Source organism: Struthio camelus, chromosome 4 (assembly GCF_040807025.1).
Source record: "Struthio camelus isolate bStrCam1 chromosome 4, bStrCam1.hap1, whole genome shotgun sequence".
NCBI lineage: Eukaryota > Metazoa > Chordata > Aves > Struthioniformes > Struthionidae > Struthio > Struthio camelus.
In genome coordinates this window covers 38,848,585-38,865,578 of record NC_090945.1, presented here as the reverse complement: position 1 = coordinate 38,865,578, position 16,994 = coordinate 38,848,585, and the positions used below count along the sequence as shown (strand labels likewise).

Here is a 16,994-nt window from a genome sequence, read left to right as displayed (position 1 = left end):
GCTTGAGTGAGTAAGTGCCTAATTAACCACCCAAGAGGAGCAGATTTGAGGACCATTAACATATTTTCCATTCTTAACTTTCCATGGCTGCTGCACGTGGTGTAGCCATCACTTCCATTACACATCTTTTACCCTAAGTACTACTAACAACATACAAAATTAATAAACCCTTGAGTTCTTCCATCTCTATTTGGTAGAGATGGAAATATCAAGTATTATCTAAAATATGTCACTACACTGAGAGCTCTCTGAAGAAGGTTGCCTGGAATGGTATCGCCCCTAAACAAGCCCATAACAGTATCAAAGTTACAAACAGAAAGCACTATTCTGCATTAAACAGAGTGCAATTCAGAAGAAGAAGAAGAAGAAGAAGAAGGAGGAGAAAGTATTTTTACTTGTAGGAATCAGAGCTGATTACGTCAACAGAGTTGTTGTTCTGCTGTGGTGAAGAACTGGGATTTGGCCTCTGTCTTGATTTCATGAATTCTGCTAGAATGTACTGGGCTTGCTGGAAGGCTATCAGAATCACACCCAGCAGGGACAAGCTGTCAAAGGAAATGAATGATACTGGTATCTACGCTTTTCGGCAGTATTCAATGAAAGAGGTAAAGCTTCTAACAAGATTTACTTTTCAAACATTTTGTCAGTAAGTTCTACGCCTGAAGATAGCTAAGGAAACATTGGAGAAAACAAAATACAATTAAAAATACAGTTTTAATGGTCTGCTATTTTTCCTCTTTTTTCCTTATAGTTCTTGTTAGTTAACTTTAGGGAAAAATAACTCAGCCGTGAGCTTTACCAAAAAAATAAAAACAAAACAAAACAAACACCAAAAAACCCTTAACAAAGTACTCCATCCTGGAAAAGAAAGATAATTCCTAGTTGGAAGATCACTTAGAAATAAAAATCTCACTACAAAAATCTCATATGACAATAAATCATAATAGGACACACATCAATCTCCTGGATATCGTCCATTCATCCATGATACTTTTGCCATTATTTTGATATTTATTTATTACTGTTTCTTCTTCTTCTCAGAGAAAATGCTGGCACAAAATGGGCTACAAATGCCGCAATTCTTCTGAGGCAAAACTGAAGCTGTGAAACATTCTCCTTTGCTCTCTGGTATACTAGTTGCACAAAATATTAATCAATCAGATTATGAGATCCATAATTCCTCAAGCCGCCTTCTTAAGCGTATAGAGCTTCACCAGCAAGAAAATATAATGAAAAATTCCTCATTTTTTCCATATCCATGTAGCATCCTTTTGTTGCATCTAGAACCATGTAACGTGGTCTCTAGTTTCTCATTTGTGCTCTGACTGTTTTCAGTGCCAACACAGTAATGCAAGCAGATTCTCAACGTGCATCAGGACCTCAAGCAGGTATACACTAGCATCTGCATCACCATGACATTTGCATTTGCTGCTTGCCAGATCAGGTGGTAGAACTCATAGGAATTCAGAGTTAGCGTGATGAAGCCACCAGAAATCATTTGTGACAAACACAGCATTCAAGTCACACTACACAATATAAAATGTTACTAAAAGAAGTAAAAAAAAAAAAAAAAAAAAACACTAAAAAACACCACATACACAAAGCATAGGAGCCCTTAATTGTTGTACACAAGGTACAGGCCTCTCAAAAACAATTTACCATGTCCAAGAAATGAGTGAGCTAACGCTTACAGGCAAAGTCATCTTTCTGGAGCAGGCTGTTTAGCAGTGTTCCTAGCAAATATCAGTAATAGACAAAACCATCTTTTACCGGGTGAAAGGAAGAAAGTGGAAGGAGAAGCATGTCCTTGCTTAGTTGTCCAAAACTTCGTAATTAGAATTCATGTTAATTTTCCAGAAACACTCTAACATAAGCTATCAGTCCACTCAGTTCTCTTTATGACATTCAGGTACTAACAGATTCCAGGTGCATCTCTATTGCTGGGACAGGACTCCTAGGAGTCAGTTCTTAGGAGACTTGGACGCAGCAGAGATTTTGGTCCCACTGTTAAAAATCTAACATAAGTTGAAAATGCCTACTGATCTTTCACTAGTGGGCTTCCTTCCCCTTTCAATCTGGTGCCCACGGTCTGAATGCGTTACCTTACAAAGAGGACAGTGAGCCTCCAGAATGACTCCTCCCAGCTGGGTCCTGGCACCACATCTGCGCACAGCGGTAACAAGTGGTGAGGAAGAGTCACGTTCAGCGTGAAGTGGAACTCCAGATCAGCAGCAGTCACCAGTGTAAGCTCCCGGATTACCCATGAAGATGTAAAATCAGGTGTAAATCTGTGAAAAAAGCAGAAAGCGCTGGTGTTGTTTTTCCACTGCTGGGTTTAATTTCATTTTCTAATGAAAATTGACCCAAAAATTTCACATTGACCCAAAAATACAAAACAACTTCTGATTTAATAATATGAGAAAAGACAATGAAATAAGTGACCACTGCCTGCTTAGACTATGCAGACACATTATCATTTGCCTAACAGAAGCACAACTTTGAGGAGGTCATCCTCAAGCAGTAAAATACATTTGTTTATACACATAAAAGTATGTACACACACACACACACACAAGCACACACAGTGCTCTACTGTGACTTGTTTTCCATTTTTCAAGGGAGAGCACATAAATCAACGCATACTAACTAAAGCCTATACCAGAAATGGTTATCAAGTGTACAGGCAGCACTGCTTTGGAAAGGGCCAGATATCGAGGGTCCCAGGACAAGGCTGGAAGGCAGAGGAAAAAGGATTCCTAACAGATGATGATTTGGCTAGAAAGGCCAGGCTCTTCTTCCACTTACCTCCCTGACCCATACCACCGTTCTATTCGACTGCCGCGAGTACTGCTAGAAGGCGTGTCTCGCCTTTTCAATCAGTAGAGGTGATATTTCCTGTATACAAGACTGCAGCTACTGTAATACAGTAATATTCACTCTCCTTATGTTTAAGCCATGGCTTTCACGCAGCAGGATTTAAAAAAGAATCATTTTTAGAACTACGTGCAATGTTAGGAAAACATGACTAGACTGCAGTCATTCTACTTGTAATAAAGCATAGAAAAATGAACAATGAAAAAACGCCAGTGGCAAAATATTCCTTCCTCATTTATTGTGACAACCCTTTGGCTTTACTTTATTACTTCATAATGCACAGACAAAAGCATGTATGCTGCCTTTTAAAGATAATGGAGTGCCATAAAGAAACCTTATTATACTATCAATTTGTAAGCATTATACTTACTGAAGAGAGGAAATGCCTATGGAATTTATATTTAAAGCCCTCCAAACTGTGTTTGTGTGACTATTGGAGTGCCTGCTACTGAAATTCTTGTACTATTTCAAATTTCCACTTAAATTAATTTGTCAGTAAATTTGTCAGTGCTTACACAATACTGATCTCTCGTGACGAGTTCTGAGCCAGAAAAAATTCCTGACAGTCTAACACTTCAAACCCATATCCTTGGCAACTATAACCATTGATTTTCATAGATGAAATTGTTATAGGAAGAGGCCCAATATTCTCTACTTTGAAGTTCTTTGTAACGGATAAAATTTGCTTGCTGTCTTTCAGTTCTGAAAGAAAAAAAAATCAATTATTTTTCAATGCTTAAAGAGATTCTTATGTTTTTAAACCATCAATCTAATAAAAAAATTCAAAATTGACCAACATTTTAATACTAACTTTTTTGCAGTAGCGTATCTCCAGAATTTGTTACTGTCCTCAGCCAGTGTTTTGAGGAAACAGAACCTATGTCTCTCATTACCAAGGTCTTCAGATTTCTACTTTAACTTTCTGTTTAATTGACATTACTCTATCTTTAACAGTAATGCTACAGAATAACACAGCCACAGCCAGCTACAGGATCAGAGACCTGCTTCCTCTTACTCACGTCGTCTGCAGTCCATCAGCGTAGCTTCTGGCACCTTGAATCTAAGTGATCCTCCTGCACCTGGCAGTCTTCCCCCTACTTTAAGCAGTTCTTTGGCTCCAAAGCCTTCTACACTGACCATATCCAGAACAGTCAAGTTGTTTCTGTCACAATATGAAAATTAAGCAATCAGCCTCTGAATCAGAAAAGGTGGTTACAAAAGCATGGCTCTGCTGTCTAGGTGCCAATCCAACACAAGTGTTTTAGCAACAGAATCACTGGCCATATCTGCAATCCCCTAAATATGGACAGGATCATTTAGGTCCCACTCACTAGTGAATTTCCACATAGTAAAGGAACAAGTTTTGTGACTGCTGCTACTGGATAACAGTAATCCCACCTGATAAGAATGGTTGCTTCTTCCATAAACTCACTCTTCCTCAAAGAATACCCAATGTATGGCGGTAAATTAGATTCACTGGATACTTAAATCCTGTCATTATGAAGTTGAGTTGAAAACAGTGAAGCCACACAACATGACAATGCTGTTGCTCTGTTCATACAGGAATACACTAATGGGAAATATAAGACATTGTTCTATGGTATCATGGAAAAGTGGGCAGTAGCTACACAATTCAGTTAGGAGCAGAACTACCTAAGCTACCTTTGACTGAACTAGTTTTGGTAGTATAGTCACGTAAGCATGAATCGTCACTTTGTTAATATAACTACAATTCTTTCTGTACCTAAGCTAGTTAACTCAGAACTGCCCTGGCTACACAAACAATACATTCATACATATTTTATAACCCACTGATCAGACATCAAGGGGGAAAAAAAAAGGCTCCACCAAAGTTCTGTTTTTTTTAAATGACCAATACATAAGGCACAAAAAACCTTTAAGCAGAAACGAGACATCAGGGTCAATTTTTATTAAAGTGAAGGCATTCTGATGTTCAAACTTTGACCCTTTGTCTTTGCTCGAAGATTTGGCAAGTTAATTTTCATGCAGAGTTGTTTGCTTATTACTTGCAATTGAAGCCTGGCTTACCTGATTAAAATAAGGGAAGCTACTCTTTTGTAGTCAACTGGTGTAAAAACTACACCAACTCTTCTGGTCTCCAGCGGCTGTAAATGTAACTGAAGCAGCTCAGAACTGCACTTCTTGTTGATGAGATCCTCCTGATGTGCTTTCTGTTGAACAGAAAAAATGCACTTATTTATTCAAGGAAAACATATGTTTTTAAAAATCTCAATGAAGAAAGCCCTGCATCTTTACTTAGCACTACATAAGAAATATTTTGGCAAGGTGCAATTACTGCTAACTAACTTGTTATACAAAAGTCTTTCAATGTGAAAGCATAAAACATCAGATAAGGTTGTTTATTTGACCAAAAGTTCATATTACTGCACTTACTATAAGGAATGTATTACTTCATTTTTTAAAACAGATTTTATTTGCTCATATGGAAAAGAAATTATATACTGTCTTTCATATTTAAGGAATGCTGAAGTACTTCACAACACAAGGAGAACTGACAGTATACTGATTGCACAGGGAAATGTGGCAACCATTATACTCCCAGCGTAAGACTTGCAACTTGATTTAATTGAGAGAAGGACTGTTGGCAAATATGCTGATCATTTGAGTCACTGGAGACAAGCCAAAGTGAACTCTCTAACGAAGAGCAACACAGCGAGTCTAGAAATAATGCAATAATTTTGCCAGGTTTCAGCATTGTTTACTCCTTCCTCTATTAAAAAAGTAAAAATAACCCTAAAATCTTTCTGTTCCCAAAACGGGCCTGTCCTCTTAGGAAAGTGTTCAGACACCTACATAACAGTCAAAACAATTCTAAAGATTACAAAATGGGCTTTTGGTTGGTTGTTTTTAAATTCATAGGTGTTGTATTAATGACTTTTCTAGTCCAAGGCATTCTTATTCTTAGTCCATTTTATAGAAAAAAAAAGGGGGGGGGGGTCAGAAAGTTTCAGAACCTTCATTTAACAGTCACTATCCATTAAAAACAAAACACATACGACATTTGCAAAGTTCATCCTATCACTCCCTACAAACAAATGTATGCATGCACTCAGATGCAAGTCTAACAATTCATTGCACATGTATATAACATGATAAGGCAAATAATGAAACATTTGATAAAGTAAATATTAACAATTAGTGATTTGGTTAACAGTAAGCCAAAAGCTGCCCTGTATATGTACATACTGAATAACTAGCTAACCATACACGTTCCTTCTAGCCCTTGCAGCTTCTAGGTGAAATCCAGACATTACACATGCTGCTGTTAATATCTGCCACTGTTTTCCGTTTTGCAAAGCTATGGTGCATAGGACTCTGGAAACTCAGTCCTACCAATACACTAGTGGAACTACCCTCTCTTTTTCAGAGTGTGCCTACAGCTCGGATTTAAGAACTACTGTCTCTCCTCCTTTACAACAACTCTTAACTTGTGCCAGAAAGCAAAGGGCAGCTTTGACCGGTATAATTTTTTTTTTTTTAATAAGGTAACATTCATTAGGGTTTTAAAGCATGTCTGCAGAAATGTGCACCTATACAGCACTCTGAAGGTGTGGCTATAGCCATGTGCACACAGCAAGGAAAACATGCCAAAGCCAGGCTTCAGCACAAGCTGGAAATCTAAGCATGAAGTCTCCTGGTACCCTGGACAGTACCCTAGCTGTTAAGACTATGCCAATATTCCTGACACCGCATCCTCTGTGCTCCCCATGCTAGAACACCCTAGGTTATAAGCACAACTCAGCTTCGGTGTGATACATCAAGCGTCATCATGCTCCTGCTATAAACGAGGTAGTGGGAAGCACAGAGAATCGTGATATTCCAAGCTCGACAGGGAAGTTGCAACGGGACTGAGGTTAAGTATAAAAACCCAGCTTTCTTCCCCCTGCCCCCTAAAGGCAGAATTTCCTTTAACTATTATCCAGCTAGCTTCCGAGTTCACGGACTCACAAGCCCAACACTGCAGGGGCAACCTGGGGCAAAACACAAGTCCCAGCACAGAACGTTACCTGTGGCCTTTTCAACATGCATACACACACACACACACACACACACACACACACACACACACACACACACACGCATACACATGCTCACTCTCCATAGTTGTTTTTCAGTTTAGGAAACAACCAGCACAAACTCTGGAAAGAAAACAATTGCAAAGATACATGCCTAACAGAGAGTCAAGGAAGCACAATTAAGTTGTTTTAAACAGCCTTTGGTAACAACTGCGACATAACATAGCTAGGAAAATGTTTGTTTTTCTAGTGTGTCAGATCACTTCCCCAATCAAAATCAGACATCTTACCCTGTGAAAACACTCATCCATGAGCCTGAATTCACTGGTTGTGAAATTAATAGCTTGCACATTTAGGCCAAACCTAAAAAAAAAAACAAAACAAAAAAATTAAGTACTTCAGAACTAGTCTGTCAGAACTACACTGACTTATTTTTACATGCTGACATTGATTCTTAGGGGAAGAATACTTTTACAGTTGCATTTTTGCAGATGTGAAATACTGCATTTTAACGAATACACTACAATTTTAGGTATATGCCATATAGGTGGAAAACAGACACATGGGCTGGGCATTTTAAATCTCTCAGCATAAAAAATTACAAACGATAACAATCAAGACACATAATTTCCAAGAAACAGAATTTTAATTTCATATAAACATAAATGCCCAAAAGCTTTTCCTGCCCACGCAATCCTTGAGAATAATTCCTATCAAATCTCAATCATTTACTCAAATATCCCTCTTTCTGCTCGTGATTTATTTGGGACAGATTCATATTTTTTTCCATGTACTCTGCACATTAAAATCACTTACTCTGCACATTAAAATCACTCTAGAGAGAGTAAAGTACAGGCATTTGACACTTAAGGCACTGAGAATGGGCATAAGAAAATTACTAGAGTAGGTAGAGTTCACATCAGGGAAGACTAATGGGTCTCCAGCTACTGAATTACAAATTCACTTGCCACATTAGCTTAGAAAGACCCAGTCGGTGAATACGACTGCTGGTAAGCTTAAGAAGAAACAAAAGTGTGCAAATACAGACAAAATGTAATTTCAAACCCCTAGAAAGAGTATATGTGGAAATTATATTTAGTATGCAAAGAGATGTAGTTATTAATGCATACATATGTGTATATGTATATATATGCACACACACATACAACACACATACACACACACGTATGTAAAGAAATGATATTAAGGAAGCACCTACACAGGGATTTGGGCCCCAAGTAAGCAAGGTACACTTAAGCATGTGAGTAGTCCCACTAACTCCCAGCAAGCAATCGTAGTCCTAGAAATCACAGCCCTGCCACCTACACAAGTAGGGCAGTTTTTCAAAGTTAAATGTGACAGCCAGGGCTTATTTGAGTTAAATTCAGCCCACCTCACCATCCCCCTTTAAACTGTCTATCTAACTCTACCCAGGCTTCTCATTTAAAAAAAGCAGAAATTAAATCTTCTGTTCTAAAATAAATAGTTCAAAACAATGCAGAGACATTTATTTAGCTGACTTTGAACATTTATGGCAGGGTTCTCAGCTCTGGCCCTGCTGAATTTTTTTTTCCTGGCTCTTGTTTCCTCCTCTTCAACCAGGCTTTTAAACATGGACGCTTTAAAAAAAAAAAACACACGAGTTGTCTGTGGGAAAGTTCAGTCACCTTCCTCCTCACTGATGTCAGTCTACTTCCCAGCCAGCTTTGCTGAGAGCTGCACATCCCCACATAGGCAAGTTGCTCCCTTTACCTGCGCAGCTTGCACAAGTGAGGCTAAGCCTCAGGTCTCAGAAGACAAACGCTTAGAGCTTGTGGGCTGGCAGACAAAATACACTTATTCATTTGGATTATATCACAGAGCAGAGAGCTGCCCTGAACACAATTATGCCATCCAAAATGGGACAGAACATTGTCCCCCGCTAGGTTTTGCTTTGAAAAACCAAACAAACAATAACCAACAATCACAGGCACAGCAAATACATCTTTACAAAGGGGAACCAGTATTCTGAGGTAGTTACACTCATTACCATTTGCTGAGAAGACTCAGTGAAGCTTGGGGATCGGGGTAGTAAGAGAGAGGCAGAAGCTGCAACATAACTGGGAAGGATGAAGGGTTTCTGAGTATGAAATATTTTACCTATATAGTTTGGAGGGGAAAAGAAAAAGTTAGAAACTACATACTTGATATTTGGAAGGTAAAACAACTCAGCACTGGTAACACGAGCTGCATTTTCAAGGGACTTCAGCCTGGCTTCAGTCTTAGTACTTTACAAACACATGTGCACAAGACTGCATGAAACAGCAGGAGATCTCGCTACAACGTCTTCATTTGCAGAAACAGCTAAGAGTGCATGAAGAATTGCATGTGCAAAAATAGACTCCTCCCCCCCCAAAAACAACTCTTTCACTTGGATTTTGAATTACACACGCAGACATGAACAAAGCTCTTCCACAAAATAAGGTGAAATTAGTAAGGTGCCACTCTTTCTCACAGAAGTGAGCACAAGTAGGTTACATATATTACTATAATGACTGACAATCAAATGGCACAAATGGAATATTAAAGTAATTCACACTATGTGCATGTGAAAAGTATCTCCATAGGACTGGATCTGGCCCAGGTTAGGTTAGTAGTGACCAAAACCTGACAAATGAGAAAGAAAGGACCGTCAGCGTGTTTGCAAGACACATTGCTCTGCTGATCTCTCAGTATCGTATCTTACACAAACATTTTACACATTTTATTATAAATGGCTGTGGTATGAAGTAAGCCATCCTGTAACCACATGCATCATTAATGATCAGCACATGCTATTCCTAGTCCATTGTTCAATTATTTTACCACGAGCATACAACTTATACCAGGATGTGATGAAAGCTTTAACAACAACGAACAGCTGTTAGTTAAGATCTACACCAAATTGCTTTACTCCTCTCTTTATATTAAAATAAGGTAGCTAGAGAACTTATCAAAGGCCCAAAGGAACAAACACAACCAGTGTCTTAAACCAGACAAAGATTTCCAAAACACCAATGTACTAGCTATATGAAAACATTAAGCTTCCAATTTTAACAGCAGACTTTGTTATTTAAACAAGATAAATACACATCAACTCAGAAGAAGGTCAAGAACCTTACCATACTGCTTTTAACTGCTGTGGCACTGAAGTTCAGCATAAGGCCAGGCTCTGCAGTCAACCGTGGCAAGAAAAAGGCAAATGACTCCTCTTCAGACTTCCTCTGGTAAAGGAAGTGAGCTGATCCGAGAATATTTCTCCTGCTTTTTTGGCAAAATCAGAAAGTTTTGTTAAAAAAAAGCTAAAGCTGTTTTGCTAGGACCTGTTATTTATGCCAACTAATCTTTCCTTGAAAACGTTCTTCACAAAACAAAGCCCATAAAGCTGTAACCTAGCACTAGAGAGTCAGTGTAACTATTGTGCATCCCTTCAATTTTACTTTCCCATCTGCAACAGCACAACTCCAGTTTCTACAGACCTACCTCCTCACTCTGGAAGGGGGCTGATGTCACTGATTCAGTCTCTCTACAAGAACCGTTCAGGCACAGAGACTGCTTCCTTCCCCACGTCCCCAATATGTCAGATCCATTAGGCGAGGGACTAAAAAGCTTTAAAACAATTCAAAGCCCCTGACCCTGAAAAGACTACTATGCAGTCTATTGACAGAGGATTTGTGCAACTACCGTAACTGATCTGATAAAACATGCTTTGACTGCTTTCAAACTGGGTAGTTGTGGTGGGGTTACTGTAGTCAAAACGTTATTTATATTTAAAAGGGTCAGCTTCTGACAAGTTTAATCATCACTGACAGTGCCTTGAAATGGAAACTGGGGTGTCTGTGATGCTCTGAAACTCCAGGTGCTTCAAGATGCCTAAACTTGAGTGTAGGAAGGTCAAAAACGTTTGCTCCAGTTAGGAATACTTCAGGATAGAAATATTTGTTTCTTATCGTACTGTACTGGCTTGTACATACCTGCAGGCTTCTCCACGTCTTATTTTTTGCCATCTTTCAAAAAGCTCACTTGCAAGCTCAGAATCCACATCCCACGTAGAACGGTCCAGAGAGAGACTCTTCTGCCAAAGCAGATTTGCTAAAACGATAACAGATTTGTCACGCTTTACAGAGATAACATTTGCTCCTTCCATCAATCTACTTCTGAATGTGGGAAGGGGCGGGGGGGGGGGGAGAGAGAGAGAGAGCGCGAGCGCGTGCACGCGAGAGCGAGCACGTGCGTGCAAGACAGTGCTCAACCCACCTTCCCCCTCCAGAACAGCATATGTGAGGGTACATATATTAAGCAAATCAAATGTGGGCAATAAAAACATATATCTGCAGAACCACAGCAATTCTGTATGCAAACAAGAGTATGGGAACTGTGGGCATTTTGTATGCTCTTGTAAACCCTTTTTACTGTTGTTATTTCTAATGGATGGCATTGAAAAGTCATTACTTTATCAGTAGTCTTTGCATAGAACTCTCCACTGAGACCAGTGGAATATCTAGGTCACATACTCTCTCTAGATAATGGTAAAAAATTCTAATGTTATAGCACAGTGCGTAGCAAAACAAATAGCATAGTACGGCATTAACGGTCTTTCTGTTTTAGCTTCTCTTTTCCAGATGCTGAACATGTTCTCAAATTCTATTTAAGCTAAAATTCCCAGGCTTTACTTCAATCTGAAGATTAGTATCTTTTAGAAAGTTGGTGTCATATCGGTTCAAGCATTTTCACACAGCAGCAAAGAGTTAGGAAAATGAATTTCTATGGAAAGGAAACAAAAGTGGCTAATGTTGAAAGTATCACATGTACTTTATTTTACAATCCTTCGTGTTTAAAGTAACCGACTGAGATTGATGATGACTTGAACTTTTCAGCTACAAGTTCTTCAAACTGGTATTTTCAGGCATGTACATCAGACTTTTCTATTTAAAAATTACTAGCATCTTAAATTAGAAGGAAGAACACCTATATGTGAAAATCTGACTGTATGTATTATTAGAATGAAAAGAAAGCAAACAACAAGGAGTACTTACACAGGCAATACTACTTTATTTAGATTTAGTTACTTGCTTTTAAGATATTTACATAAATGTGCATATGTATCATGTGTTTCCATCCATCACCTCAGTCCTCCTCCTTTACATATGACTGACTACTGCTGCCTTCTAGATACCCTCATAAAAGAATGTATTTCAGGAAAGCATCATCTTGAAAACGCATTCAGGAGAGCATTTAGACTTTTAACGCCTATGGTACCCAGCCGTCTTCTGAAATTCCTTCCTGAGCACTGATAAAAAAGCACTATCTTGAATCAATCTGTCGGATTATATATTCTTCAGACAGTAGCCTGTCCAAATAGTATGTAACGCTGTGTTTCTAAAAATGCCAGCCAGGTATTTAAAACAGCTCCCAGCATTACAGTATCTGGGCAGATTCCACAGTTCCAGAAAAACTGGCACCATTTCTTTCCATTTTACTTGATACGGCTTCAAGCATTTCAATGCTGTTTTATAAGCCTGACAAATGCTCTTTTGCAGAAATTATCACTAGGAGAAACAGACAAAGAGGAAACCTTCAAATGTAACTCTGGATAAAGGTAGGATACTGGTCAGGCTTTTTTTGTTTTTCATCAGATAAAGACTTCACAGGATGTGGGTTCATCCAGATTCTGCATATTTTCTAATCTTTACCCTCTCTGAGCAAGTCGACAGCTTTATCATTCTACCTGAATGTCTCTGGAGAACGTGCACATGAAGAAAGCAAGGAGTAGAACACAGTAAAAATTCTTAGGAAAGTTAAATACTGTTAAGTCCATAACAACGCTATGAGATGGAACAATAGCTTAGTAAGTACTATGGAATTAGAGGTCTGAAATACTGCACTCACTACAGGTTATTCAAAGCTGCTTATATGAGTAATATTCTCAGGAAAGTGGATGTTTTTAAAAAGACATAAAACTAAGTTCTTGTATTAACGACCTGAATATTCTCATGACAAGTCCTGCTACATAAAATGACTTTTCTACCACAAAATGGCCATCAGATGCAAAAAAAAAAAAAAACCCAAAACAACAATCAAAAAAACCCACCACACACAACAAGATAGGCCTACCTGAATCAGACTTTCCCAAGTAACACTGAATATCACAATGGGCTATGGCTTCAAAATGAAGATCTCCCTGCTGGAAAATCAAAGCAAAACAAAAAACACCACTGTCTATATGACAAAATAACAATTGCTGTTTCTCAGTGCATAATTTGGATGAGTCAAGGAAGAGAACTAAGGTTGCCTAGAGAACCGTAACTCCAACACTTTTTAACTCTGAGGGCTTAACTTCTCAAGCTACAGAACAGTTTCACGTGATAGTCTGGTGTTTAGTTTTTCCTTCAGGACTAAGGGACAAATTTCTGGCCTAAGAAAGAAGCTGCTGCAGTTTGGTGTGCAGTGCATAATAATCACTCAGCATAGCTGAATACAATACCTTGGACATCGTCGAATAAATCTGCAGAGGTATTTCAAACATCATTCCTACATTTGTAGTCAAACAAATACTAGAAAGTACATTTGTTGCAGTGTCTTTCACACTGAATTTTAAAGAAAATACATTCCAGCAGCCAGGAGGTAGAGTCAAAGGTCCAGCAAAGTTCATAATCTAGGAAGAATCAAATGAAAACTGAATTAAAATTAGTAAAATATTTTTGAGTACAACTGGTATCTTGAAAAGTGTGAACTTCCTCTTCTTTTGCCTTATTTCTGCTACTACACATTCCTATACGCCCACAACTGATCCATGCAACCTGCACATATAAATCTCCTAAATATGCAAGCGGCCAGTTAGACCCCTACGTCACGTGAGTATTCACAAACCAAATTTTCTCTTTTGAATCAAGCAATTGCATAAGTAAAATTATTGCCCTCGCCTTGCAAACTTGAAAGCTTGTCTATGTACTGAAGACTTCCAGTACAGCCTATGAAGAAGTGCTGAATCCTACAGCACACAAAAAGAGACATGCAACAATTCTGAGAACGTGGACTGGTCTATAATTTGATGCATCTGCAACTGCAATTGAAATGAAAAAAACAGTTGCTAACACAGCAATCCACAGGCAAGCCTGACAGCAAATAACGCCTACTGAGGGCCTAAGTTTTTCAGGACCTCACCGTTAAGGGCAAACAACTTATTTTTTACTGATTTCAACCAGCATTGAGAACAGCAAGTTCTTCAAAGAGTCCATTCTTTATGTCAAAGGACTAAATTCTTAAATCAAGGACAAAACTTTGCATGAAACCAAAATAAAACTTACCTTTAAAATGTTCTTCGTTTCTCTGGCTACAAAGACTTCATTAAGTTCAACACTGAAGTCAAAGTTGTTTGTAAACCATATGGTCCACAAACCTGAAGTATTATGACGTGGTTCGATATGAAACAATGCCGCAGAAGGATCTACGTCAAAATATCTGTAAGTAAGCACAGATTAAAACAAATATATCTGTAATTGTCCTTAAGCACACACAAGTCCACACAAGAGAAGATAACTGTACAATTCTTGCACAATGAGTAGGGTTTAGGGGGGGTTTTTTTGAGTTTTAAGGAGGAAGAACAAAATTATTTCCTTAAGAATATTTACACATAACATCAGAGTGAAAACTGACAAGAACAATATTAAAAAAAAAAAAGTAGCCAAGTAACCACTATACCCTCTTCTTATGTTACAGTGCAACACTGCCTACTACTATTTTGTGATATGGTAGTTCCAATGAAAGTGGCAAAAGGAGAAGAGAGTTCACCCAACATTTTTTCTACAGTTACGCTGCTTCTATGTCGGAGAAACAAAGAGGGTGGAATTTTATCACAGCAATGTTTATGTGTTGTGTTTATGAGCTGTTAAGGCATATCCTTTTACCGAATCTTGAAAGTCTTGCTGTATAAAATAAGGACCTATTACTTGAAATGCCACAAGTCTGTTTTGACAAATGACAGCAACAACAGGAAAGAGCTTTTCCGCTGTCCTTAGAACCATACAGTGACAAAGCAAGCTAACTTTGTCTCTTAAAGGAGGTTGCAATATTCTGCACAATGTCAGTGAATGTTTCTAAAAAGTAAAAATTTAAAAAAAATCCACTGTTAACCTACCCTTCCATCACAGGACAGGAAAGACAGGCTTTTAGTGTTGTAGTGCCTTCCAACAGATTCTTCCTCTTGTCATCTGCGTAAGAGCTTTCACTGTCACATGATGCAGCTGGGCAAAGAACAGACATAGAGGAGAATAAAATATCAACTAGAAGAATAAAAACACATCCACAATGATTTTCACATCAGGATTTCAAAGAACTCTTCAAAGGAGAACATTCACTGTTCCACTTCTCACATAGGTGAAGAACATGCCTTAATTTTCAGAGGTTCTGAACCTTGATTTAAGAGGAATTTATGAATGCTAAACAAAAAAAAAAAAGGCTGTTAAGAGAAGCTTGACCAATTTTAACCAGGAGTCATTGGCATAGCTTCAGATTTCTGCCTCCTAAGCTAGCATTCTCATTTATCAGAGCATGCTGCCCCCTTTCAATAAATGAAAAACTACTCTGAAGAGGAGTGGAAAAAAAAAATCCCACAACTTATTCCCTTCTTTCTTCTTGCTTGCCCTGTTCTTCTAGAAAAAATAAGTTCCAATGACATTATGAAAGCAGCCTATTTCAGAAATATGAAAAGTCCATGCACTGCAGTCTAGTGGTCAGAAGAGGAAATGGCCTGGAGTCAGGAATTCCTAAATTTTGATTTTTGCTCTTCCACAAATATGCCTGGTCTCAGGCAAGCCTCTTCAATGATCCTGCCAAGAACTGTCATAAAAATGACCACCCAAGTACAATAGCCTTTTAGAAAATATATTGGAAATAGAAAAATAACCGCAAATTATAAAAGGATGTTGAAAAAGCACATTCTCAATAATTACATTTATTTTAAAATCAGCTAACAATCTTCAGTGTTTTCTTCCCCTTTTTGAAATATGCATAGCTTAGAGCTTTAGATCACCATGAGAGGCAGCGCATATGCACAACAACAGTGAAAACAATTAGCACAAAGGATTCACTCTCCTAAAAAGTTTCCAGACAAGTTAATTTTGAGCTTTTTCAGGGTCTCCATCTGCTGAAGAAAGCTACCTTTTCATAATCAAACCTTATTTAATCACGTTATCTGCAAGTACAGGTATACTGTACCTTTACAAAAAATGGAAGCAACTTTTGTAAAGTTTGTAGGTGAAGAAGATAGCAGTACTGGCTCAAACTCCACAGGTGATGTCTCTTTCTGTGACAACTGCCGTATGTCCTGCATTAAGACAAGATATAATGATCCTTGTAGCATCACTACAATTACTACTGTAACTCCTGTATGAATGTTCTTGGCAAATTTGCAAGCCAATATCTGCACTTTTTTTCACATCTTCTATATCAACACGTGGATTTTTATTCAAGTTAACAGCTCTTACATCTTAAAAAAAAAAATCACTGAACTATAAAATCTACAAGATCTACTAGATATTTGGGCACATTTTAAAAATACAGAAACCTGACATTTGCCATCAGAAAAAAAATCAGTCTGCTCACAGATAGTAAACCAGTGAGCTAATTAATTCCCCAGTCAAATTCGATGCCTTAAGATATGACTCATGAAGCACATAATTACCTGTATGTGCACAAGGCTGTTCCCAGAATGCAACACATACATGTTTACTGTGGAATTACCTGTTTAAAAGAACGAACACCCAGGTAAGCAGGAAGGTCAAAGCACTCTTGCTTCGTCAGACGCTCATACAAGAAGTAGCAACGATGAAAAATTTTAAAAAGTAATAATATTTACAACAATAATAACAATTCCCATGTAAAAGGAGGAATTATCCACATTTTGGGCTGGCAATCCTTTTGTAATGGAGTAGAAAACCACTCAACAAGACTTTTGGCCTCAGGCAGCACCTCTGCTCCTGGTAGGCAGCGAGGCAGGAGGCACAGCTGAGGGGAAGGAAGACAGCTAACGGTCTAGGGGCCAAA

The 16,994-nt window shown here is 38.3% G+C and overlaps 1 protein-coding gene across 5 annotated transcripts in view; it reads right to left on the bottom strand.

Moving 5' to 3' along the window:
- TMEM131L (transmembrane 131 like) overlaps positions 1–16,994 on the bottom strand; it is an 86,563-nt gene that overhangs the window by 18,149 nt on the left and 51,420 nt on the right. For 3 of the 5 annotated variants that reach the window (XM_068942340.1, XM_068942343.1, XM_068942345.1), the window contains 15 exons: positions 16,633–16,691; positions 16,167–16,275; positions 15,088–15,193; positions 14,258–14,411; positions 13,435–13,605; positions 13,065–13,134; positions 10,925–11,042; positions 10,073–10,214; positions 8,962–9,071; positions 7,223–7,295; positions 4,924–5,066; positions 3,894–4,036; positions 3,390–3,576; positions 2,103–2,288; positions 396–545 (listed from right to left, as the gene is read on the bottom strand). In XM_068942340.1, coding sequence (XP_068798441.1) covers positions 396–545; positions 2,103–2,288; positions 3,390–3,576; positions 3,894–4,036; positions 4,924–5,066; positions 7,223–7,295; positions 8,962–9,071; positions 10,073–10,214; positions 10,925–11,042; positions 13,065–13,134; positions 13,435–13,605; positions 14,258–14,411; positions 15,088–15,193; positions 16,167–16,275; positions 16,633–16,691 — 1,921 coding nt within the window. The remainder of the gene's footprint in view (positions 1–395; positions 546–2,102; positions 2,289–3,389; positions 3,577–3,893; positions 4,037–4,923; positions 5,067–7,222; positions 7,296–8,961; positions 9,072–10,072; positions 10,215–10,924; positions 11,043–13,064; positions 13,135–13,434; positions 13,606–14,257; positions 14,412–15,087; positions 15,194–16,166; positions 16,276–16,632; positions 16,692–16,994) is intronic. The other 2 variants (XM_068942341.1, XM_068942344.1) reach the window with 1 other exon arrangement.